This window comes from Tachypleus tridentatus, chromosome 11 (genome assembly GCF_004210375.1).
Source record: "Tachypleus tridentatus isolate NWPU-2018 chromosome 11, ASM421037v1, whole genome shotgun sequence".
In the NCBI taxonomy this organism is placed as follows: domain Eukaryota; kingdom Metazoa; phylum Arthropoda; class Merostomata; order Xiphosura; family Limulidae; genus Tachypleus; species Tachypleus tridentatus.
In genome coordinates, this window is record NC_134835.1 from 74,752,893 (window position 1) to 74,777,889 (window position 24,997).

At 32.7% G+C, this 24,997-nt stretch overlaps 1 protein-coding gene across 1 annotated transcript; it reads right to left on the minus strand.

The window, feature by feature from the left end:
- Nucleotides 1-9,001: 9,001 nt before the first annotated feature.
- On the minus strand, nucleotides 9,002-23,338 carry LOC143232481 (transmembrane protein 256 homolog). Its single transcript, XM_076468013.1, has 3 exons — nucleotides 23,021-23,338; nucleotides 18,644-18,765; nucleotides 9,002-16,186 (listed from the first exon to the last, which is right to left on the minus strand). The coding sequence occupies exons 1-3, from the start codon at nucleotides 23,040-23,042 to the stop codon at nucleotides 16,043-16,045; spliced, it is 288 nt and encodes a 95-aa protein (XP_076324128.1). The 5' UTR covers nucleotides 23,043-23,338; the 3' UTR covers nucleotides 9,002-16,042.
- Nucleotides 23,339-24,997: the final 1,659 nt, after the last annotated feature.

The window sequence follows — 24,997 nt, forward strand, 5'->3', positions numbered from 1 at the left end:
TAATTTCTTACCATAATTGAAACTTCAAACCAAGTTAATTGGTCAGCTAAATATTATCTGCAATTCAGAAAAAGAACTCTATTTATAATGCATACCAACTGATAAATATTTATATAACTGTACTGTTATTCATTTAACAGATATACCATATTAAGTTAAAATCATGTTGATCTTTGGGAAGCTCGATGTTAAGAGTTGAATATAACAAATTTGGTTTCATGACCTATTATTCAAATTTATACTGGAAAAGAAGTAATTTTGGAAATAAAGAGTTCTTTAAAGTCTCAATCCACAAATCTTAATGCTGCAATTTTTAAAATTTTTAAATTTAATCTCAGGTGGGTTTTAGAGAAAATGCAAATGTTGGCCTAACTTGTCCTTTATTAAAAATAGTGTATTGTTCCCATTTATTTCTTTTGTTCTTTCTGTAATCTCTGTTGGTCTTCATCAATTCTGCATTGTTCTCTCACCATTGCTAACCTTTCCTCTGCCTGAGAGCAAACAACACAAAGTAATTCAAAATATTTCTCAAACACTATCAGTAAAAGTTATAGATCTGTATACAAAGCTTCCACTTACTGATAAATGATGAACTCTTTTATTTGTTCAAGGATGTTTGTTTCATTCTTTACTAAGAATAGTAATTTATCAATGAACATGATAAATAATTGTATCAAGATGTTATAATTTAATGGTTGTTCCATTACACATGGAAATGGAATTAATTATAAAAAAATACAAGTGATACACATACTAAAGTTAACAACTGATTAACAATAATATATAAGCACATGTATATATGTGTGTGCTTATAAATTATATATATATATATATATATGCACTTATAAATCATTAAGCTCATAAATTGTTGTTTGTCAAATTATTATTGCATTAGTATAATGTTCTTCCTTAACAAATAATGTGTAGTGGCAACTAAATAGTGAATTTATTTATGATATAAAACACAGAAAGAAGAGCAAATCTATTCTGGTATTCTGTATTTGAGCCTTTTTCTTAACATACATCATTATCTTTTGTTTACATGATATCATACAATTAACAGTATATAATTACTATGGAACATTGTTCCCAGTGTTCTGCTTAACTTCAACAACAATATACACTGCTGGCCAAAATCTTAAGGCCAATGAACATAAAGAAAAAATGTGCATTTTGTGTTGTTAGACTCAACAACTTATTTGAGTAGAGCTTCGAATGACGAAAATAAGAAAAGGAGAAATAAAAACTTTTAGCATTTAATAGGGAAAATGTGAACACTGAAATTAGCCTCAATACTAGCTGGTCAAAAGTTTAAGACCATACTGAAACGAAGCATTAATCGGTAAACACATAACAAAATTTAGTCATTTGTGTTCAGGCATTAGTGATGTCAACATCTCCCACTGACATTTCCTGTATTACACTGGGTAAAAACATGGCAAAGGCTAAAAAGTTGACAGAGTTTGAATGTGGCAGAATTGTCGAGCTGCATAAGCAAGGTCTCTCTCAACATGCCATCGCTGGTGAGATTGAGCGAAGTAAAACTGCTGTTGCAAATTTTTTAAAAGACCCTGAGGGATATGGAATGAGAATTTCAAGTGGTCGGCCCAAAAAAATTTTGCCAACGTTGAGTAGGAGGATTCGACGGATTGTCTGGCAAGATACCAGCCGATTGTCTAACCAGATTAAGGCTCTCACAGATGCAGAAAGCAGCTCAAGAACAATACGACAGCATCTACGAGAGAAAGGCTTTAAAAACCATAAACGTCTTCAAAGATCATGCCTCCTTCCACACCACGAAACAGCTTAGTTAAACTTTGCTGAAAAGCATCAAACATGAGACATGGAAGAGTGGATGAAGGTTTTGTTCTCTGATGAGAGAAAAATTAATCTGGATGGTCCAGATGGCTTTCAATGTTATTGGCACAATAAGGATATCCCACCAGAGACATTTTCTACACGACACAGTGGAGAAGGTTCTATCATGATATGGGGTGCTTTCTCCTTCCATGGAACAATGGAGCTTCAGGTTATACAGGGGCATCAAACAGCTGCTAGCTACATTGGCATGTTGGAGAGAGCATCCTTATTGACTGAAGGCCCTCGCTTCTGCAGAAATAACTGCATCTTTCAGCAGGACAATGCTGCAATCCACAATGCCCACAGTACAAAGGACTTTTTCATGGCAAATAACATGATTCTTTGGATCATCCAATGTGTCGTGTTCATCTGAACTGAACCCCATTGAAAATGTTTGGGAGTTGATGGCAAGGCAAGTCTATATAAACGGATGTCAATTTCAAACAGTGCATGATCTTCATGAAGCCAACTTCACCATTTGGAATAACATTCCAGCCAGCTTTCTGCAAACGCTTATATCAACCATTCTAAAGCAAATGTTTGCAGTTATTTGCAATGATGTCTGTGCAACTCACTATGGAGACCTCTTGTTGGGCATTTCCTACCCTGTTTGGGAAAAACATGTGCAAAATGGTTTTGACTATCTGATCATATCCTTATGAAAAACAAAACACTTAATATGGCTATACCTATATACCTTGGAAAACCTACTTACTATAGAAAGATCACATGCTCCAAAAACATCAAAATACTAATGTAACAAGACTCACCAATTTCTTTTTACATCTTTAATTTTTCTGTTATTTTCTTCATCCTAAAAAATTACATTTTTTACTGGTAAAACAAGGTCTACAATAAAAGATACAGTTCTTTTTAATTAGCAGGAACTAGTTTTACAAACATTGAAACTATAGTCATCCTACCACTGAAGCTACCTTCTGCTTCACAGTAATTAAAAATAGCTGTGAGAGTTGTTTTATATATAATACTGGCTTATTTAAACGTACGACTCACAAAATTTCTGCATGTGATAAAACAACCAGTAATTGTAAATATTTCTAAATTAACAAGGTATTGCACAGATAAATTTTGTAATAAGAAATAAAAATATTGGGATTTCATTTTTATAAAAGTAAATAAAAATATAAATTTCCATATCTCTAATACTGTATAAGTAAAAAACACTTTTGTTAACAATAAGCTACATATTAATGAATATTCTTTAATTCAATATTTTTATACTAGTTTCACAAATTATTCAGAATGATCGCAAAAGTATTTCAATTAGCTCCTTGAAGACTTTATGTTTTACTATTGTTTTATGGTATGTTAAAACAGACTAAAAAACATTACATTCTATAACACCAAACTAAGAAAAATAAATCAAAAGTATTTGTTAAAAAAAACATGAATATTCAATCTAAAATTTATAGCAAGAAACAGAAAGTAAATTTTTGTGCTTAAAACACCTATATTATCCTAAAGTTTCTGAAACAGTCAAATGAAATATTGCTGGAATAATGCTGTTATACTAATTACACTGTCTGATAGTTTTATCCACTGAAAAATTGTCAAATATTAACAAAACAAAAATCTGAAATCTGAAGAGGAATAGTATATATTAACTGCCTTTATATAACTTAATGTTATAATTTAATGAATATATATATATAGAATGAGAAATAAGTACCATGAACATGTCTTCCTTAAATTTATCTTAGTTACTTATAAACTTGATGGTAGGTTTGTTTGGTTATGTTGTAAAGAGCTGGGTGATTAAACTGATTACCTATCAACAGCAATTACATCAATTAGTGTCACATAAAACATCTGATTAATCAGGATTGCAGTTAATGTCACAATAATAATCAACTTATCAAAATTAGTATTTCTGATTATTACTCTTTTTGATCATTCTAACACCTGGTTGATCAGAGTTACAGTTAAATCAGTTTTTATGAAAATAATCATTCAAACAAGATTAGATGCTCTTTATTACAACTATACAAGTAACTGAAATATTGCCATTATGTTTAGTGCTAAGTACAAAGCCATATAATGGACTACCTCTGCTCTGAGCCCTCTACAAGTACCTAATTTTAGCATTATAATTTCTCTAGTTAGTATGCAATATTATTTGAAGGTGTCAAGTTTTACTTCCTTGCATGTACTTTTTCGAAATGCTATATACTGTAATTAGACTTGTTTTCAAGGTTAGAATTATTTAGAGCACCTGCAGCTCTTACAACATAGGCTTCTTACAGAATAGAAGTTTTTACTGTTTGGAAGTTAAGAATTTTTGTGAAAAATAGATGTGTTTTATATATCTTTGATGTCCAAAATATGTGAAAATGCAACCTTTATCAATGTATAAGTGAGAACTTTTTATATTTTTATGAAAACAGGCATTTTATTTATAATGCTAAAATATTAATTCAAACTTTTTTCTTAATAAGATTATAGATAATTGTAACTATTTAATCCTAATTAAAAACTTGAAATGTTTCCTCTTAACAGTTTCTATTTTAACAAAAATCACAATACTCAAAATAAAAATATAGGCTTTGAGATATCTGAATTATTACCAGATAGAGCTCAAGATAACTTTAAGATTTGTAAGTAATTACTAAAGTTGACAGTAGTATAAATTTATTATTTTTAGACAAAAAATATTACTTTTCCTGAACATGCATGTGGTACACACTAGAAGTGTCTATCATATTAAAAAAATAATAATTTTAAAATTACTTAAAAATGAAAAAAAGACACTAGAAGTGTCTATCATATTAAAAGAATAATAATTTTAAAATTACTTAAAAATGAAAAAATATGAATATGAAAATTAAAATAATGCACTGGTTCTCAAACTTCAAACTGCTTTGCCCCAATTATTTCTTTTTTAACCATGAACACTGTGTAGGAAGTGGAATATGTACCACTGTGTCATAAATGCTGTATTAATTTATTAATGAGAACATTCATTAACTGATAAGCAAATATCCCTAATCACCAAGCTCTAGAAGTGTATACTTTTGTCTGAAGCTATGTGGATAAAAAATGTGTAACTTATTTGTTTTAATTATTTTTGTGAGTAGTGGCTCCACTGTAGTGAGTGGTCATCTGTCACTTTATTGTTTTCTTATTTACTTAACTAAATAAGTTTATTTTCATATCTATTTATGCAAAACAACATTGACTACTGTCAAAAAAACTCTATAATCATAAAAAACAATTCACTATTTTTCTTGTGAATCTAAACACTTTTATGCAAGTACAATGAAGTATATTTAACCTCAAACAAGTAAAAGAAATAACTTATTTTCATGCTTCTGGATGGCAGACAAGAAGACCCAAAATGATAATAACACTATGTTATAATTTTTTTTTTTTTTTTGTTCCTGGGCAGGAAGTGTTATTTCCCAATTGCTTATGCCTAAAGTAAATGGAAAAACCTATTTTTCTCTTCAAACTTTGCTTTTGTGACTTGGGAGTGCATAACAAAAACATGATGGGAGACTATATTTGGGGCCTGATATGTGGAGGTGTAGAGAAGAAAGATACAGTAAAAGAGTTCTAAGGGTAAAATGCAGGCAAGAATATTTGGCATGGGTCAGACTGACAGATGATTTGAAAGTTACCAAAACAAGCAGTATGAAACCTAACAACTGCCTGTTCAAAAAGGGACAGTCAGCCCAATAGTATGAAAGTGCAAACTGATATAAAGCCTGGGGGGATGCTAATCCCATTGCTTCATTGCAAGGCAAATATATCAACAGGAACCAAAATATCAGGGAAGGTAGGAAAATCAAAAGGGAGTGGAAAGACTGGGCATGAAGCAAGGAAGGATGCAGCTCATAAGAAATAAAAGGGGACAAAATGTCACATACCTAAGAAAAAAATCCAAAATGACTTTGTTATGTCTAACTGATTCCTCAGGTGAGGAACGTAATGACCAAATCAGAAAGGAAAAATAGATAATCCAAGTTTTTGTCAGTCCAAACAGGCTCAGCCTGTTAGGGAGGAAACTGGAGCAATGCTTAGAGACAAAAACTGGTCTAGAAAATGTTTGATCTCCTAGTAGATAAATCTGCCATTGGGTTGCCCACACATGAGGCCTGAGAAAAAATACTAGTTCCTGGTGTAACTCGCAAAGTGGTAACATGAACTTCAGAATTCATATTGAAGAAAAGTCCACCAAAATTCAGAAGCACATCTGAATAAAAGCACTGCCAAATTAGAAGTGACAGCAGAAGAGCACAAAGGGAGTCACTTGCATCACTTGGGTATGCCATGTTCCATTGGTGGATGAGTGATTCATAATGATTTGGTATGAGACACACAGTGGAATTTTTCAATTCCAAAAGGGAGAGCAAAAGGCTTGTGGTAGCTGTATAGATAAATTTCACATACAGAGGGCAGCATTGAACAAGAAGAGCTAATCTTGTGAGTGGAAGTAAATACCCTATTGGAAAATATATTTTTTACATATAACTCAGAAATGTTTGTTTAAATAAATGTATGTACGGACATATCCTACCTGACTTGCTGTAAGAAGTTTTAAAAGCACATTTTAGATATACTAACTTTGATAAAAATATCAATCCTTTGAAAATGAAAAAAAAATCTCTCAAACGGTATACCACTTAAAAGTAACCTTTACAAACCAAAACAAGCTATAAACAGGAAATGCTTTCAAATATAACAAATAATTTTGTATCTTTTTTTTTTAAGTTTTCCATATAGAATGAAAAAACAAGTATAATAATTCATCACATAATGGTTTCCCTTTTAATGAAATTATATAAGAAATATATAATATATACAAGCTTTTAATCTACCATCTTGAACTATTAACATTGCATTGTATCAAAACATGTGGACTTCTTAATAGTCAATCTGTACATTCACTTTATCAGATCCAAGTCTGGACACTTTGGCCAGTGAGAATTATGAAAATATTATAGACAATATGAAGTTTTCAGATGGAAAATTATATAACCTCAATCTGATTTATTTTTCTTGAGTATCAGCATTAATCACCAAAGTTGGCAGAGAATTAGAAGCCATTAGGTTTAAAATGTGTTAATCATGGAAGAATTAGAAGAAACCTGGAAAACATCTACAATTTACAGTATTTCTATTTAATTTTTATCTTGAATATGAAACTACTTGGGTGAATTATTTCTAATCACATTAGTAAAACTGCACTGCAGAAGCTAGATGTTGATGTTGTAAGTCTAGCCAGCTAACACGTGCTAATTTTCTGTCAACCAATCAAATGTATTGAAACTACTGTCTTATTAAACCCAGCTGTGAATCATGAACATCAATGCAGTGGGAGGTACAGCTATTTGGTGTCAATGGTCTAGAGCAATCCTGAGGGCCACAGCAGAATTCAGGGTAAAAGTCTCCTATGGGTTTTTAACATTTAAAGAAATAATATCTTGCCAATTACATTTCTATGAATTTAACAAGGGTACAAAAATATTAATTTTATAATGTGAGTAATCACTTATTTTTCATATTACTGTCAGTGCTATTACCAATTCCAACAAAGGCAATTTTATATTCTACAATTTAACATGAAGCACTTTCTCTATGGATAAAGTAGCATTAACAATATAAGAAAATCAGTGAAGAAATACTTGAAATACTTCCTGTGTATTCCAAATGTTTTTCTACTTTTTTTTTTTTTTGTAGTTATTTTCAACTAACTCATCATCTTCAGTGATATGTAGCCCATCACTTTCACTTTGAATCTTCTACAGTCATGCTATTAAACATTTATCCATTTTCCTATCCTTTCATAATCACAATCTAGTGTTATCTGCCAGCAAGTAATGGTGCAAACATAAAAATCAAGGATTATGCTGTGTGTAAAACATAACAAAATGAAAGAGTACTAACAGGTATATAGAATTAGGTATAAGGATAAATGAACCAAATCAAACATATGTGAAAAACATAGAAAATTAAGTGATTATATGGGAATTGGGAGATAAGCCCTATGGCAAATAGGGTGAGGGTGCAACTGCATCTTTTGTATTTCCTTAGATCCACCCTTGCTGACCCATTACCTGATACTTAAGGTAAACATTCCATCCCTGAAATCATCTTAGAAACTCTGATAAAAATCTTTAAGCAATAAATCAATATTTTTCCTTAGGTAAACAAGATCAACACTGTACACAGCATTGTAGTTCCTAATTAATGCTTATGTAAAAAGATAATTACCTCTTTTGACTTGATATCAATTTGTCTATAAATAAACCCTAATTACTTGTAAGCTCTACAACTAGAATAATATAGACAAAACCATACTTGTCCATACATAACAAATATTAATGTGCTAAGTGCATCAGAATTAACCTGTGTGTGATTTTGTTTTGGTGCTCATAATTATTTTTTCATTTCACCATTTGCAAACTAGAAATAATACTATTTAATTACATGAAATTCACAGACTTTTGTTATTTTTTGTTTGTAAAATTAAATTCCCTGATGCTTCTCTGGCTGGTAATACTCACAAAATATAAAATTCCATTTTCCTGACCAATGGGAACCATAGACATGTATGGTAGCACACTGTTCCTGTGGTAAAATATTCCATGTTTTGCTTGTAACAGATTTAATGTTATACTTTTACTTTAATATCTGTGTTTGTTTCAGGTTAATGCATGCAACATATATTAGTAAATGTGAATTGCATAAGTTCTGTCTGTTCTCCATTTTTGTAGAAGATTCTTGAGTGTAAGAAGCAACAATATATGTTTTACGAAAGCACTAACATACCTTCAAATACTGTTGCCAAGTGAATCTCTCAGAATACTGCCTGATGAGTATAAGATGAGTATTGCAACATGCATACACATAAATAAACCTTTTGTGAATTATCTGACAAAGACCTTAAATTGAATTGTGATAATTCAGCCAGTTAACTAGGTTGTCTAACTTTCAGTTTTTGTAAAAAAATCATTAAAATGAAAAGATTAAAAATACATATATAAAATGGCATATGGAACAACTGACTATGGATTTTATATGTATTGAATAATCCACAAGAATAATTTTATTTTGATCTTCAAAAATGTTTCTTTTCAACCTTTTAACAATAAAAAAACAGATACACATACACAAGAAATTTCAAAAGTAAAATTTAATATTCAAATATTTTATCTATACTACATTGTATCCATGAATATAATGTAGCAAAAGTTAACACTTTCCTAATCTCAAAATATATTTCTGATAGGCACTCATCTCCTCACACAGAAATGTTATTTCCCTTGTGTGTCTGCCTGAGAGACTTTGCATGCAAACTTTGAGCCAACTCCAACCCAAATTCATGTATTTAATAACTGGTTTTGATGCCATTATGCAACAATAGGTCTCCACTAACAACAGGACCACACACTCTTTATGCATAGTAACTCCTACTATAAGTTTGTACTCATTATAACTTCATTCTTAGACAAAGCAAGAAAGAGGGACACCATAAATGAGGAGAACAGTTGTAAAAGTGAAAAGAGGCATCTATTGGAAATATATTTTGACACTACAAAATTTTAACTTCTGAGATATCTCACTTCCACACACAAGGAATGCTACACTGAAGTGTTAGAGAGGCCAATATATAGTGTTAATTAACTAGATGAGCTCCATTCAGAAAATGTCTGAAAATAAAAAAGTTAATGGGATGTGGCATCTGATGACAGGGGCTTGAAGGATGGACAAAATGTGATCATGACTGACCAAGAATTTGCATACAAGTGGTTGGTGAGCTTATATGTGTAGTATGATTACTGTGAAATCACACCATGTAGTGTGTGCTCATCTCTACTCTACTGGACAGATTCTTGCTGCAAGAGAAGGACATATTAGCAGTGTGGGGAGTCACCTATATTACAATGGTAGTGTAAATCATGATGATACTTTTCATTGTTCTGTTTTAAGCCCCAATGTTTAGGATTCTTTATGATCCACCACCCAAACAGCTTGCAACTAGTAAGTGCCAAAGGCTGCCTGTGCTCCATTTGAAGAAAATGGAGAAGAATGTGCATCATGAAGACGTGGAGAAATATCCAGATCCACAATGATCTACTAGTCAGAATGGTCTTTTAGTATAGATAGTGCAATGTATGACCTTGAAACCCCACTTTCCAAAGTTGCAATCACTCCCCTTGTCCTGGCTTTTTACAAAACAGTTCATGCAATTGGTATAATCTGGATAAGATTATGTTTTACACCCCATTTGGGAACACCTCATCTTGCAATGGGCATAGGTCGAGCCAAGGCAGATGGTTAGAGCACTTTATTTTACCTCTGGTCTGATGCAGATTTTAGGAAATAAACATATCCTGGGAAGCAACAACAGTCATTTAGCAGAATTCTGAGTGGCAGAATGGAGAGAAAAGGAAAAAGAATATATACTTACCCATCTCAATGATGGTAGGTAGACTGAAGAAGTCTAAATCCTGTGAGAGAAGCAGCAGCAGCCAAGTGTGGAAAAAAATGAGCAAGAAAAATGTGAGGAGACATCCACATGTCTGCTTGGAAGATCTTATTCAATGACCAGTAAACATGTGAAGCAAGAGAATGATAAAGGTGATGTAACTGTCAAAAATAAATGCGAAATACTATCTATATTCAAATGGAGATGTTGATTGATTCACCCAATAAGGTTAGAAGGAGATTGGTCCCTGGAAGAAGAGAGGTTCCAGGGTAAAAACAGACAGTGGAAGGAATCTCAAAATGGAGAAATCCATGATACATGACACTGAAGAGAACAAACAAGACAAAGGAGCAGATCACAGAGGTGAGATAGGAGAGAAAGTACATTTACTTTCCAAAGCAGCAGAAGTCTTAGAAAGAAAAACTGGTCTGGATGGTATAAGTGTGGTGGAAGAGAATGAAAGAAGAATCAGTAACTCAAGACATTGAAAGGATGACAATCGTAGGTGAGAAAGAGGAAACGAGTCTTGAGAAAAAGGTAGTACAAAGAAAAGAAGCCTATGGCACAAATGGGGTATGCAAAATAACATGCAAACAAATATCAAGGTTCCAATCTAGCATGAGAATTGGATGAGAAGGTAGGCAAAAAAGAAAGGATCAGGGTAAAGTGAAGAGGACAGAAGAAGAAAACACCCTGTAATAATGGGAAAGAGAAAATATATTGGATAATGCTACCAGAGAGCAAACAATGGTGGAAACTAATAAACCATGAACAAACAGTCATGTAAAAAAAAAAAAAAAGAGAGAGAGACAGAGACAGAAAAGTGGTTTACAATAGGGCAGCCAAAAGAAAAGAGGCAGTAGATGGACCAATGACAAAAGACTTGCCACTGTAGGCAAATAAAGCAGAAGGGAGCTATAAATGGGATAAGGAGAAAGCTACACAAATGGAATCTGACTTGATGGGTGATAGACCAGATAAATCTCACGTGAAGATAGAAGGACAATATCCCTGCATGAAAAAGGGATGTGTGAGGTTGAAGCATTAGAAAGGGGTCATGCAGTAGAAGAAGATGGTTTGGATGCTAAGTCAAGAAGTAGAGAAAAGCAAAGCTCAGCTAAACAAAGAAATGTCATCAGGTAGACTTAATAAGAAGTGTCATATATAAAGGCAATAACCAAAGAGAAGAGTTCACAAGAAGGACATGCATATTGAATAAAATGAGACCCAAAGGATGAGGAACAGGATGCTTGGAGTCAAGAGGGATGGTAAAGGTATTCATCAAAAGTGTGCCCAACTGACAATAAACCAATGAAAGACTTGGGTGTGGAGAGACCACTCATGTATAATGTGGTCCATAATAAAACTTATAGCTCCCAGCAAACAAGACAGATCTAATGGGAATGAGTCTACAAGAGGCTTTCCAATATCCAAAAGCAAAGAGTACTAGAACACGTATCCCAAGATCAATGTTTCTCAAACTGCGTTTCAGGGCATTATTTTTTATTTGAACTGTTTTAAATTGAATAATAGACAAGTGGCTGAAAATGGGAAGCATAAAGACATAAGAAAACAAACAGTCAAATTCATTTACTGTTTCATCTGCTCCAAAGTGTGAAAAATATGAGTCTAATGATCAAGATGGTCCAGAAATGACTAAAATTATATAAAATATGGTTTTACATATATTGGTTATCATGACTGGCAAAATCCAGCAGCTTCATACCTTCTCTACTTTGTGACACTACTTATGAATAAAGCACCCTTCAACTCAATAAGCACACTGGTGTTTTTCAAGCAACAGCTGGTTAAGTAGAGAAGTGACAATACCAGTTTTGTATTTAAAGCAAGTACTGTGAATTAAAACTCACTTGAAACATCATACTGAGTAGCAAAATCTTCAGAAGCCCATAAAATATTAGAAAGTTTGACTGGTCCATATATAAAAGACATAGTTCAGTACAGGTCCAGAGAAAATCCTGTGAAAAGGATTGATATGGTACATTTGTCCAGTAATATCTTGTCATGAGGAAGTAATAATGCACAAATAACAGAGGCCACAACTGTATAAAGAGTTAAAAAATAATCCTAGTCCGCATTATGCTATACAATCAGATAAATCAAATGATATTACTAATCTATGTTGCTAGTATTTGTGTGTTATGTAAATAAAGGTATGGTTAAAAAAAAAGACTTGTTTTGCTGTCCCCTGAAAGAGTGTCCAACTGGAGAAAATATATTCAATCTGACTAATGCATATCTTTAAGAAACTGAAACAGACTGATCTTGTTGCCAAGGTTTCTGCTCTGATAGGACTTCAACAAGGGCAGAGTAGTTCAAACAAAAAAGGTTGCATCAAACGTCTCCTAGACTCATTGCAGTATCTATAGGCAAGCTCTCATGGCAAAATGCATGCCTGAGGAGCTAAAGAAAGTGATGGACAATGCAGTAAAAACAATAAATTTATAAAACCACAACCAACAAGTTCCATAATATTTCAAGCACTTTGTGAATAAATGGGTGGTGTACATATTGTCTGTTGACCCATACTGAAGTCAGATGGCTGTCATGGGGCAGAATCATTGTGTGCTTATTTGAGCTTAAGAGTGAAAATACTAGTATTTTTCAAAGCCTCCCTTCCATCTCATCAACTGTATGGAAAATCATGTCTTGCTTTAGAGTCTAACTTATTTATCAGACTTTTCTTCAAGGATCAATGATCTAAATTTCTCTCTTCAATATAACAGTTTCAGCATGCAAGACTGAGTTGAATATATGATAAAGAAGTTGCAGTTATGTGAAAGGTGAGTGTTTCAGCACTATTAATGACTTCCTTACAGAAAATGAGCTTCAGTTGGATAAGTGCACTAAAACCAACATAACTGTACACCTAAAAGGACTCTTCCAATGTTCAGAATATAATTCCCAGCTTGGTCAAATGACACTGACTAGATTTACAACCCTGTTGGTGATACCATTTTCTCATTGAGGATATTGAGTACGGAAGAAACTGAGGTACTGACTGAGATCTTTTGCAATTATGAGCTGAAAAGGAGTATAAAAAAAACTGCCACTGATCAATTTTTGGCTGAGTTTAAGAAATAAGAACCACATCTGACAACCAAATACAAAATCAGACTCAATACCAAACCAGTCCTGAAATTTCAACTTTCTTCAGTGGTTTTGGACTTCCAAGATCTATTCAGATAAAAGCAAGCACATCCATCATATTGAGTAGATGGTAAGTTCAAGAAATGGAAAGGTGCAGGGAGTATTTCTTGCTGTTTTTAAAATTAAGATGAAGAATAAGTTTAGGCTCAATCAAAGTGATACAAGTTATAAAAGTGGAATCTTAGAAGAGTATTGCTATTTTCATAGTGTAATAAAATGAGTAATGTAATGATGAATAATAATGTAATAATAAATAGTGTGTCATAAAAGTGCCATAACAAACACAAATTTTATATTTCTAAGATCACTGTTTTTATAACTATAGTCAGGTAAGGGAGAAATTCCCTGGAAAATATTTATTTTCAAGATGGAGTTTACAATATTTGACATTTTCATGAAAGGGATTCACAGTATGTTAAAGTTTGGTAACCATTGCCTTATATGTTACAAATTACTGTGAAATTGTAAGAGTGAATCATAACCACGTTCTCCATCAGAGAGTACAGGAAATAGGAACATGTCCAGGGACAGACATAAGTTAAGGCACTTTGATACGGAGTGAACTCATCCTAAGTCCAAATTTCAGAAGTCATGTTGTCATTCAGAGATACACTCCAACCCCAAAAAGGAAGCACTGGTGAAGAGATGGAAATCTGGTCTGAGGATGGTAAAGAAATGCCAACTTGTAGCATTGGCACTGTCTAGTTATCATAATAGTTTTTAAGTGTAGGATAGGGGATGGCCATAACCAAGGACAATGAATCTTGATAAAAAAAAAAAAAATCCATTGGTTTCACAAGGACTATTGAAGGAGTTGCATTGTCCATGAACCCCAAAGAAATGAGTGACTACAGAGAAGTCAGAGTCACCAAACATGAAAGAACCTCTCATGCAGGATGAGGATGAGAAGCACAAGTCCTAGTAACAAGACATTAAGAAAACAATCAGATTACAAAATATCATGTCGGTATGAAAAAGGACTTGGATGTTTGAATACTAAATAGACAAAATGTAAAAAAAATATTCGGAGGATGAAGCAATCAGGACATGTAGGACATCTGAAGATAGATGGGGTCAGATGGAGAAGAAAGAGTGAAGAGAACATTGAAAAAAACCCATCCATTAACAGCCTGTAAAGAGAGATGGGTACCTGCTGGGCTTCACTCGACAGGATAGTCACAAAAAAAGAATAGCAACAAATCAGCTGTTGGATAGTAGGAAGATAAGGAAGAGAGGAAAGTCTGGAAGTCACAACAGAAAAGGAAGCAATAGACTGAAGTGGTGAGGAGCAGGAGTTGAAAGGCAAATTTGTGGAAGATGAAAAATGTGGGAAGATAATAAAGACTGAAAACCTCTCTGGAGAACCCTACTGGAGTACAGTAAAGTACCCCTAAAAGAAAGGTGAAGAAAGGAGGGGTAATATAGGAGGGTGATTTAAAAATGAAGAAGATGCAAGAATAAGGAACTATGCAGCAAAACAGAAGGCAAATGGTCTACTCCCCAAACAGGCAAAAGATATTCCAAGGACAGGGAATTTAGAAAGGAAAAAGAAAGAACTGATTGTAAATCATGACAAAAGAGTCACAAACATGAGTGGGATGAAGCATGCAGGTGCAAAAGTAGAGCTGTTCAAGAAAGGAAACAGTATAAACCCTAATATCTTGCAAAGAATGAAAGACAAAGCAAGCCCAATAACTGAGTTTATGGAGTAATGAACAGGAAATATTAAAGGGCAACAGGTGAAAGATAATGAAAACAATGTCCCTGATAAAGCAAATCCAGAAAAGATTTGGAAGATTGAGAATGCAAATCAGGTTAAAATAATAATCCAACTAGCTACTTACAAATGAGAAGAAAGAACATCAGATAAAAGACGGAGAAGGAGACATAGTAAGTATGAGGTAATTCACAACACGATGAATGAAGACTTACATGTCTCCAACAGTTAATGAGCATAGAAAGCCATAGAAAAAAGATGGCCTATGTATGTATCATTACTCACACAAGATACACAGAAGCCACTCACCATCACTCATGCATTCATGAAATGAATTAAAGATTTTGAAACAAAAGCCAATGAAAAAGGAAAAATCCAAAGTTTCATGAACAAACATAAATCTTATCAATTTGAAGTTAGATGTTGAACTATGATCATGTCTGTTCAATATAATGCTGAAGAAAAGAATAAAGTTATCACAAGGGCAAGTGCATAGGGGAGTTACTGAGCATGAAAATTGTGTTGCTCTCCTATTAATGGAGGGTTACTGTTGTATGATAACATCATCTCACACCAGTATAGTTCATGTTAAACACATGATTTTAGGTGAGAATCAGTTCAAAGCTAATGCTATGCAAATCTCATAAGCAGATGCTTTAAAAATAGCATTTCTGTGTAAGAAAGTGAGCTATAATCTCAATATTACATGCACCTTATGACAACTGTTCACTATACAGATTAAAAATACAATATATAGAGTTAATGTACAAATGGCATAGTTTTATTCCTAAAGTTTGCTTCAAACATTAAAATAGTAATCAAAACATTTTATTTTCAGTAGATTACAACAGCATAGTCAGCCATCCCAGAATAAGAAGATTCCCACCATATGGTGTGAACTTTCCAGCACTTTTGTTTCCTGTAAGTGCATAGATATAGCAGGAACCACAGAATATTCCCATTCCAAGTAACAATAGAGTTCCAACCTAAAAAACAAAGACAAATTATTTGTCTGATCAAGACAAACTGACAAATTATTTATCTAAGCTACTGTTATAAATGCAACTGAAGGAGTGCTTCCTGGTATTCAATCATACATCAAAATTTTACACCCGAATAGTGCTCCCCAATTGTAATAGGAATATTATAGTTTTATGGTATTCTTACCTCTGCAGGTAAAAATAATGTTTATTGTATAACTTAATAGCTTGACACAGTTTGTAGCTAGAGGTAGAGCAATGAAATAAAGAACTGTAATTTTTAACCTAAATAATATTATTAAAGTGTCACATCTAACTAAACTCAGTAAATAAAGAGCTTATAAAATGTATTACCAGCTTTAAAAAATGACACACATCCTAATAAGTATAGATAAGTAAAAATATATTTTTAGCAAAATGTTAAAAGGATTGTATTAAAAATTTATTTTGATCAAAAGCAGAATTGAAAATATAATCTAAAATGTGGAGTCTAATGAATTCTTTCATTTGTTGTACCCTCTAATGCAGACTGCAATTTTGCCCATTTAACTCTTGTGAGCACAGCTTGGGTCAGCAAATCAAAGAACAATTAGGTCTTTTATAATAAACTAGTATAAAAAGCCTGTCAAAAATTATGAGAAACCATTACTGAATAATTATAGAAAATTACAAAATTTAACTAAAACAAATTTGTCTGTACTTCCAAAATACACCTACTTATTTCATCAGTCTCAAAGTAATTTTTTAACCTTCACATTTTTAGTAATAACTATGCAGAAAAATGAAATGTTATCATGAACAAAATTAGGGGTACATTCTGAACAAGTCTTGAATAGCACTCTTGAGCCTTTTCATTGTACTCTAAGTCCAAAAGTTAAAAATAGTGAGGACATTCCAACACAAATTTTCAACTCTTTTGACAGCACAAAAGATAAAAGACAGTTGCTAATAATAAATGTTTATTTTTCTTTATGTTCTTATACAAAGTAGATAATATTTATTATTTAACATTTATTCACCATTTAAGTATTTTTTAAACACTGACTCTATAATATAATTTATAGTAGGCCCATTTGTAGTCTAACTTAATACAAAAATTTAAAGTAAGGCTTGGATGAAACACTACTTAGTAAATTTTATTTTGCTTTTGGCCACAATTCAATGTCATAAAACTTTTCAATTACACTATTTTACTGTTATATCACCAAAGTTATCAAAAAGTCAAAGAATAAAAAAACAACCTTTCTAACAAATCAACAAGAACATTAAACATTCAACATAAACACCATAGTTGGCCTTAAAACAATCAGGTGATAGTTTTGTTGCTTGGTGACATTGTATCATATGTTGTTCAGAATTACCAAAAAAAACAAAGTATTCTCTACACAGTAAAAAAAGGAATAAGTTGTTTTACAGTTAGTTATACGAGTGTGTAATATTTATGTATTTTTTTAATTCATCATGTAGTAGCCTGAATTAATATAGGTTTGCAAATAATATTATGGCACTTTCTATAATAATTATATCAGATTTCTTTTGATGTAAAAGATTATGTTTTCAATTTTACATTTGGTGATGATGTTTGTAATTAAGCACAAAGCGACACAAAGAGCTATCTGTGCTTTGCTCACAACAGATACTGAAACCCAGTTTTTAACAACGTAAGTCTGTAGACATATTGCTGTGCCACTGAGGGGCACTTTTGGTGAGAAGAAATCTATAATATGAACATCAAACATTTGGCCTACTGTATAATATCAAATAAATTAGATGCAATACCATAACATTATTCACTCACCTAAATTAATTTAAAGTACAAAATAGCAAGTTAAAAAAGGACTCAAAAACCTCATAAAATGGTGTCCTGAATTAAGCTTTGTTGATAAGTTTTGAATAGTAAAAACTACTGTCACACCACAGGGTGCAGAAATAAAAAATGTACTAGGTCCATATGTCACAGATCATATTTACAATTTTTATTTTCAAAGTAAATCTACAATCATTAAACAGTTGATCCACTCCATGATATTGAATACTATACTGGTGTAACGCCCTAAATTAATTTAGGTCACTATAAGGCGAGTTAAAAAAAATGCAAAAAGCCTATAAAAATGTTGGTTAGAAATTACATAAAAGGAATCAAAGTACTATATTTGTAATGATATAAGACAATCTACAGGGTGGCCCATAAGTCCCTACCCATCCATATATATATCTTATTGTATCCAGGGTGTCACCAATATTCTTGCCCTCATGTACCCACGTACTTGTCCCAAAACACTCTTCAAGTGTAAATGGGCTTACATCGGTCATATTTCTCTTATAAAAAAGAAACAAATTTATAATACATGTGTAATTGAATATAACATAACAACATATGGATGGGTAGGGACTTACAGGCCACCCTGTATATATCCTTTGGGTTATTATACTTTTCACACAAACAGCAAGACTTAAACTTACCAAAACTGGTTTTCTTGTGAGAGGAACAGCTAAAAGGGCAAGGCTATGCAAGAAATGATATCTGTTTGCAGTTTCAAACACTTGTTTTAATTCATCAGGAACATCTTTTCTTGGGTAAAATGCTATGAAAATAAGAAGTAATTTATAAATTATGTAGTATTTTTAACATTTATATTAATTTAATGATTCAAGAGAGAACCACCCCCAATATTATTTCTTAGAAATCTAAGAAATAAACAAGTTCACTTATCTATTGAGATAGAAGATATAAATCTAAATGCAACTCTCTGGTTACTTTGCCAGAAATATAAATAATGAATTGTGGAACAATATGCAGATATTCTAATCAACATATTCTTTTTTTCAATCTTTTTATTATTATTAAATATCCTTCAAGATAGGACTTTAAGTTATTTTTTCATATGCAGAGATTTTGTATTTAACTCTTATTGTTACTACTTTGTTTCTTCAGTGTTTACAATAATAATTTTCTATATAACCTTAATAAAAGTTACCATTTGTTCTTTGGCTCAGCCATTACAAATTTTGTAAATAACATAATATTTTGAAGTATAAAAATATGACATGGACTTAATCAAGGAAGTAATCTGAATGAAGTGTTGGCTATTTGTTTTAAAATAATTAAAAAATACTGTGTAAAAATTAACTTACTATTTAGCTCTGTTTTTAAACAAAAATGAAATATTTCAGGTAATAAAAAACTAGTCGACAACTGTATCTGAGGATTATTCTGATGCAGTATACTCCTGTTTTGTTTGTTTTTGAAACAAGCACAAAGCTACATAATGGGCTATCTCTGCTTTGCCCACCATGGGTATTGAAACTCAGTTTCTAGCAGTGTGAGTCCTCAGACATATTGCTGTGCCACTGGGGGGCTACTCCTGATGCTCCTGCTCCCAGTGTAGTTTTAATGGTGTTCAAGTTAGACACAGGCATTATGTTATGCTGTTGTTGTTATTCACATTTATGTGAACTTTCAAAGCATCAAGTCACTACATTCAGGTGCAGATCAGTGAAGTGATGGTCCAGTGTAAAAAATCTCGCATACTACAGTTGAGGATATCAAGACAGTATATGAAGAGATTCTGACTTTCAAGCTATGTAGCATTACGAACAAACTTTGTAGCGCTCAACTTCATCAGTATCTGATAAACAGTGTTTGGAGACACTTCAACTTGCAAGGATTTTACTTTCGTATCATTGAATTAGTAGCCTACATACTGGATTCAATATACACAAGTCAGAACTGTGCAAAAGCCATGAACATGATGATGAAGGTATCCAAGTATCTATCTTTGTAAATCAAATGGTTATTTTACATGATTTTACAGTATACAGAGTTAGATACAAATTATTGAAATCAAGAAATATTTGAGTGTAATGACTGATAATAGCCCTAAACCTTTGCCTCAGTGTTTGGAAGTAGTAAAATACAGCAAATAGGACTCTGGGATCTGTTTATCAAAGTCTGAGTTTAGGAAGAGGTAGGTTACCATCAGATTCTATATAACTTAGGAAGGCTTTATTTGGAATATAGGTTCAATGTTAGTCCCTGTATTATAGAAAACATTATATTTTCTTTGAAAAAAGTTTAGAAATGACTACCAAAATGATTCTTAGTTTCAATACTGAAGCTATGAAGAAATATTTCAAAATATAAATTTATTTTCTGTGGAATGTATAAGAACTAGATGTAACATAATTCATGTTTTAAAATCATCATGGTCTTAGATGAGCTGTTCATTGGAAATTTCTTGGAGTTACAAAAGAATAAGGTTTCAGATAAAATCTTTGATATCACTGCACAACAATTGTTTTGAAAAGTTTTGCTGATTGTGACTGGTACCTGGTGGGTATACACAAATATAGTTTTGGTTTTGCTTCATCACACAGGAACTCTGAGAAATAGACAGTTAACTGTTTACTGGCAATAATGTATTTAATTGCATTTATGTTTCTAATACACTATTAAGTTCAACATAATTAAAAGTGTTTTACTCCTTACTTTCTTTTGTATTCAATGTCCAGTGCATCACTTTGCAGTGTCCAACAGTAGTCAGCAAACACTGATGGATTCCAGTTGCCCTGATATCATTTATCCATTGTAGCAATGTCCTGGTGAAACTGAAGATTTCAATGAAATGGTACATGATGGGCAAATTTGGATGTGATTTTCATGATCAGCAGCCAAAAATCTATAAGGAGCACCCAACAGTGTTCAAGAAGCAAAAACTTTGTTGTGCAGTGTATTAGATGTCTAAGCTGTGTATAGCTACTTATAGATAAAATCTTTGATATTAGATGTCTAAGCTGTGTACAGCTACTTACAGATAAAAAGGATGCCTCAAAGTAAAAAAAAAAATCAGATTGGCTCACAGGACAGGATATGTAAGCCACTTTCTACAATTTTATTAAGTCCTCAAATAGTGGGCAGGTACCAGAGGATAAGTTAATGTTGCTCCTCTCTTTAATGGACATGATATAAAAATTGCCCCAATAATTACAGGCCCATAAGTCTCACATCAGCAGTGGATAAGTTTTTCAAAGTCTGATCAAATATACTTTTCAAAGTCATTTAACAAAGTGTAAAATTTTGTTGGATAACCAACATGGTTTCACTGGGAAAGAATTTAGCCTTATAGATTTTCTAACACTTTTTTGAAGAGGTTACTACTAATGTAGAATAGGGTAAGGGTGTGGATTTGGTGTACCTGGATTTTCAGAAAGCATCTGACATGGTGGTACATAAAAGGCACATTAAAAAAACAAATCACTGTAGGTGTAATGGATAGGTTGACTTATGAACAGAAATGTGGCTGAATAGAAAAAAGTAGCACATTATTAGAAAGAGTTTATTCAAACGTAGAACTCAGCGTTGGGAACATTGTTCTTTTGGATTTATATCAGTAACATAAATTACAGAATGGTAAATAAATTGTTTAAATTTACTGATAATAAAGAATTTGGGTGTGCTAGCTGTCAAGATGCTGCTGCTGTTTTACAAAATTCTTCAGATTATTTTAGTAGTTGAGTGAAAAAATGGCAGATGATTTTAATTATAATAAATACAAAGTAGGGTATCACAATTAAGATTTTGATGAGAATAATCTCAAGTATTATGAAAGAAAAAGATTGTGGTGTTCTTGCTGATGTCTCTTTTGCCATCCATGGAGGAGCTCTTGCTAATGACTGAGTAAACAGAATTTTAGATTACATAAATATTGAACACAAGTCTAAAGAGGTTGTAATTCACTGACTATGCCACCTTTGTAGTAGTGTGTTCAGCCTTGGGAGACTTACCATGCATAGGAATAGCACTGAACTGTTTGGATGGGATTCAGAGGAGGTTTTTACAGAAGGACAGATTAAGATCTCTGAAACTCTTTTCTCTTGAAAAAAGAAAGGTTAGAGAGGATCATATTAGGGTGTTTAAAATTGTTACTGGAATTAACAGTGTTGGTATTTTTTTTTTGTATTTAATAGTGATAACAATAGGACTAGGAAATGTATATACAAATTTTGGCAGGGTAGGAAACATCTGCAGCTAGACAACTTTATTTATCTAACAAAGTGGTTGGCCTTTGGACTTCTTTCAGATGTGGTGGATACAGTTAATTTAAGGGAAAGCTTGATAAATACATGAATGATTAGAGCTGGCTTTGTTTTATTATTATTATTACAAATTTTAGTCTGGTGAATGGGGCAACAGTCTAGATGGACCAACAGGTACTTTGTGTCCTGAAATGATATGTATATATGCAAAAAACGTCATCACAAGTTCCACTGACAATGCTCGTATTATTCAAAATGACACAACTTGTTAAAACAGAAAACATCAGGAAAACAAATCTGCCTACTTGAAAGCTACCTTTGTGTAGTTCTCTTGGTATAACAAAGGATAGTTAGCTAACATGTTACTCTCAAGTAAATAAAATTTGTTTACTCAGTTTTTTAAAGTTTAACAACATATCTTATGTCTTACCAACAGACCTTCCCTTCTCTTACTCTTGCTTTGTACTGAGGTGGACAAAGATACAGTTACTTTTACTGCAGAAACAATAGCAGCAGTTATGGTAAATGGTTCCCAATTATAGTTCAACAGTTAAAAAAAAAAGTCATCAAGTCATCATTACTGTATTTTTAGTTTTTAGTTTCATTAGTAATACCAATACACGAGTAACAGTATTTGTACTGTTTTCCTTGGAATTTATCTCGTATTACAAAGGTTAGATTTACACTTATAGAAACTGATACGCAATACGTACATCCCAAAAGCCAAATTATCATAATTATTTGCTTATTCTGTAACAGCAATATTATCGTAGAACTTGAGGGCAAAATCAGCAATAAACATACCATGTGCTCCATATGCACCCATTACTACTGCAGTGGCTCCACAAATACCAGCAACTCTAACAAAGTTTGATCCTGCTACTAACGTCGAAATTTGCTCAACAGCATACTTCTCTCCCGGAAGTTTAACGTTACCAATGTTTTAGAACGAGATGAAGATCCTTCCTCTTTGTTTCCTCTCCACAGTTTTTGTACCCATTTATAAGCACTCTGTGTCTTATTTTGTATAGTATCCATTTTTAACTTATTTCTAGACCAAAACGTCAACTCCTCTCTTAATCTACTACTCTCAACTACACAAACACCAGTACTAGTATAAGTGACATCTAGTTACACGAAAAATAAATAAATCGGGCATGTGATAATAACGTTAAAATATGTGTGTCAAATTTGTAAGGTTTTCTTTACCAAAAACAAGAATCGCATACTATGTTTACAAATGATAACATATTTGTTTTTAACTAATCAAAATTTCGTATGACAAATCTTTAGAAAATTACTCAATAAATCTTAGAAAAAACTCAAAATTGAATAACAATATTAATACGATCCAGGATGAACATTCAAAAACCTCTTCCCCTTTTTAGAGCTGCATAGCCGTTAAGTTCGTCCTTCCATAACTAGTTTAAAATATATCTTTACTCACGAATGTTCAGGAGACGTTTTCTAAATTTTTATGTAGCTGCGTTTCATGCAGTTATGACATTCATGTTAACCGGATACCTAAAAGGTCGTAATCATATATTAATCCTTTCACTTTGGTCTTGTGCCTGTGTCCACACGTAGGATGAGGTGAGATCTTCCCAAGGATAACATAGATACTTAGAAATGCCAGTGAGTTAGGGGTTATCTCTTCTGTTGGAATAGTTTGGTGACGTGTGAAGCTGGGAATCTGTAACAGACTTGACCACATTTGCAGTCACAGGTAAGGACTTATTAGAAGTACTTCATTGATGATCTAAGAAACTGTGAGAAGATTAACAAATTGCACTATGTATTGTACTTATATATTATCAAACTACGAATGAGGGATTAATAACTTGGAAATATTCCTTGTTTAAGTTAAACACAAAGCTGCACAATGGGTTATTTGTTCCCTGCCCGCAATGGATGTCAAAATATGCAGACTGCTGTGATACTGTGAGGGAGAGGAATAGAAAAGAATAAATGAAATTCTCGCCAGAATACTTTTGCGTTTACTTTAAATACAGCCATTAACACTTAACTTAAAATAATGAACACGTGTTCAGCGGTATGCGCAAGTCACGTATAAAAGTATAGTTCCTCATAGAGTTTACATAACACACACACATGTAAGTGTCCAAAGTTTGTATGCATTAACAGGATTTAAAAATCTGAGTTAAACACATCAGCAGTCATTTGTGTTCATCATAATATTTTGAAAGCGTAATTAGGATTGACTGTTTGTACTTCAGCTAGAATGCTGGCTTCAGTCTTTATAAGAATGAAGGCTTCGAGAAGCTCAGTTGTCAACTGGCGCTTCAAACTTGTTTTATTATCTTTAGCTTTTAGAAATATCTTTCACGGTGAACTTAAGTGATATAAAGAGTTAAACTTTATGCAAGTTGTCATATGCTTTTGAATCTAACATGTAATCCCCAAGCAGCAAAAAAAAAAATGAAAAAAAAAGCACACGTTAAACACCATTTGCACCTCTGGAAAGTTTTACATAAAGCAACTTCTTCATGTTCCTCTCTGTGGTCAGTTAAAATGCATTAGCGGTGTCACATCTCTCAACCAATACCTTTTCCAAAGCAGTGTAGTGGTCTTCTAAACTTTGATTTAGTTTCGGATACACACTTGGAAAATGTTCCAGATCAGATCTTACTTTTGTAAAATTTAGGAGAGACATAAACTAACCTAGCTTATTCAGTGCTCAAGCAAGCAAACCTTTTTCTTTGTATCATTGAAACACTTTAGGCCAAAATAATGGACGGTGGCATACAGTTGACCATTTTC

Coding starts and splice junctions, on each gene's coding strand:
- LOC143232481 (XM_076468013.1), bottom strand. CDS start 23,042: ATGGGTGCATATGGAGCACATG. Junction 18,766..23,020: donor GGGTGCATATGGAGCACATG/GTATGTTTATTG, acceptor TTATTTTCATAG/CATTTTACCCAAGAAAAGAT. Junction 16,187..18,643: donor TCACAAGAAAACCAGTTTTG/GTAAGTTTAAGT, acceptor TTTGTTTTTTAG/GTTGGAACTCTATTGTTACT.